This window comes from Austrofundulus limnaeus, unplaced genomic scaffold, assembly GCF_001266775.1.
Source record: "Austrofundulus limnaeus strain Quisiro unplaced genomic scaffold, Austrofundulus_limnaeus-1.0 Scaffold11, whole genome shotgun sequence".
Taxonomy (NCBI): Eukaryota; Metazoa; Chordata; class Actinopteri; order Cyprinodontiformes; family Rivulidae; genus Austrofundulus; species Austrofundulus limnaeus.
The window spans coordinates 4,162,929-4,164,312 of record NW_013952413.1 but is presented as its reverse complement, the minus strand read 5'-3'; the positions used below and the strand labels follow the sequence as shown (position 1 = coordinate 4,164,312).

At 36.1% G+C, this 1,384-nt stretch overlaps 1 protein-coding gene across 1 annotated transcript in view; it reads right to left on the bottom strand.

Annotated features, from left to right (window-relative positions):
- The window catches only part of LOC106513217 (sortilin), a 19,139-nt gene that overhangs the window by 3,996 nt on the left and 13,759 nt on the right, over positions 1 to 1,384 (bottom strand). Inside the window, exon 16 of the mRNA XM_014001937.1 lies at positions 618 to 726. Within this exon, the coding sequence (XP_013857391.1) occupies positions 618 to 726 (109 nt within the window). The remainder of the gene's footprint in view (positions 1 to 617; positions 727 to 1,384) is intronic.

The following is a 1,384-nucleotide window of genomic DNA, read 5'->3' as shown; positions in this document are numbered from 1 at the left end:
AGTGAAGCTCTTTTCAGATTAAAAATACCTTTGAGGAAATGTATTTTCAGATGCCAAGTAAACTGCATCATAGCGCACGTGCGAAACCCACGGGACAGAAGCGGAAGGTGGTTTTTAAAGAAACAGAGGGCAATTTCAAGGCRTTTTGAAGATCAAGTGATGAGAAAATAAGTTTATTTTCTATTTAAACATAAAAAYGCCATTTTAATAACAGCTAAATGTGACATAGATACGTTATTATGGTATAGTATTTCAATGTATGCCTGAGAAACACATAATATTGCCCCTTTAAGAAAGATTGGCAGAAACAGAATAATAGCAATAAAAATGCTGCAAAGACATTTTTGTCTAAAATGGAAAATTTAGGGCATCAGTGAAAAATAAGCGAGGGTCTGGTAAGTCAAAGAGACTGGGATCATGATGCTCAATCTGCCCATAAGCTTTTATCTTTCCATCGCATTACCCTAATGTACCATTTTTTTCCTACTCAATTTTCCCATTTTAACTTTTTTTTGATAATTAATGACATGAGGTTCCACTATTGCACTATTTTTGCAATAAGATTAGGTTTTACTGTGTATTTATCTTTCCTGTTTAGTCAAATGAGCAGGACTGACCAGAGAATTGGGGTAAAGGGCGTTGCTGGTGCACAGCTTCATCAAGTCGGTCTCCTTCCTCTCTGGCTGAAAACCTCCTTCACATTGGTTTCCTGGAACCTTCCGGTAGCTTTAAATGAAAGAATAGTCAGATAAATAGAGTGAGTGAGACACAAAACAAGAGAAAATGATACAACACAATATAAATGGTAAATTAATGAGGAAATCACACCATTGGTTGAAGCAATGAAATTCAAATTAAAAACCATTTAGAAATGAAGACATCTCTACTTGATAAATCTAAACTGACTGACTTCAGCTCATAAGCTGAAGAGAAAAATTAAACCAGCTTTTCCTTTGTTTGACACAGTATTATTATTTCTTTATTTATATGATAATATTCTAAGCCTTTAATAATCCATTTAAAGTAACAAATAAACGTTTCTTATATTTATGAATGGTCACACTTATTCCTCTGAGAAGCACAGCACTTTTGAAAGCTTTTTAACCATTACTTATATGAGTATTTCTGGTGAGTAAGTGTCTTTTCTTAAAAGCAAAAATGTCCAATGAATCCCAGCCGGGGACCTGTGGGTGGATAGTTTGTATGTTCTCTCGGTGTTCTTCGGGCACTCCAGGTTCCTCCCTCCCACAGACCGAAAATATAAATGTTAGGCTAACTGATAACATTAAATTGTCCTTCGGTGTGAGTGAGAGCGTGAATGGTTGTTTGTCTTGTTTGTCTCTATGTGTCCCTGTGATGGACCCCCCCCCACACTGTGACTGCT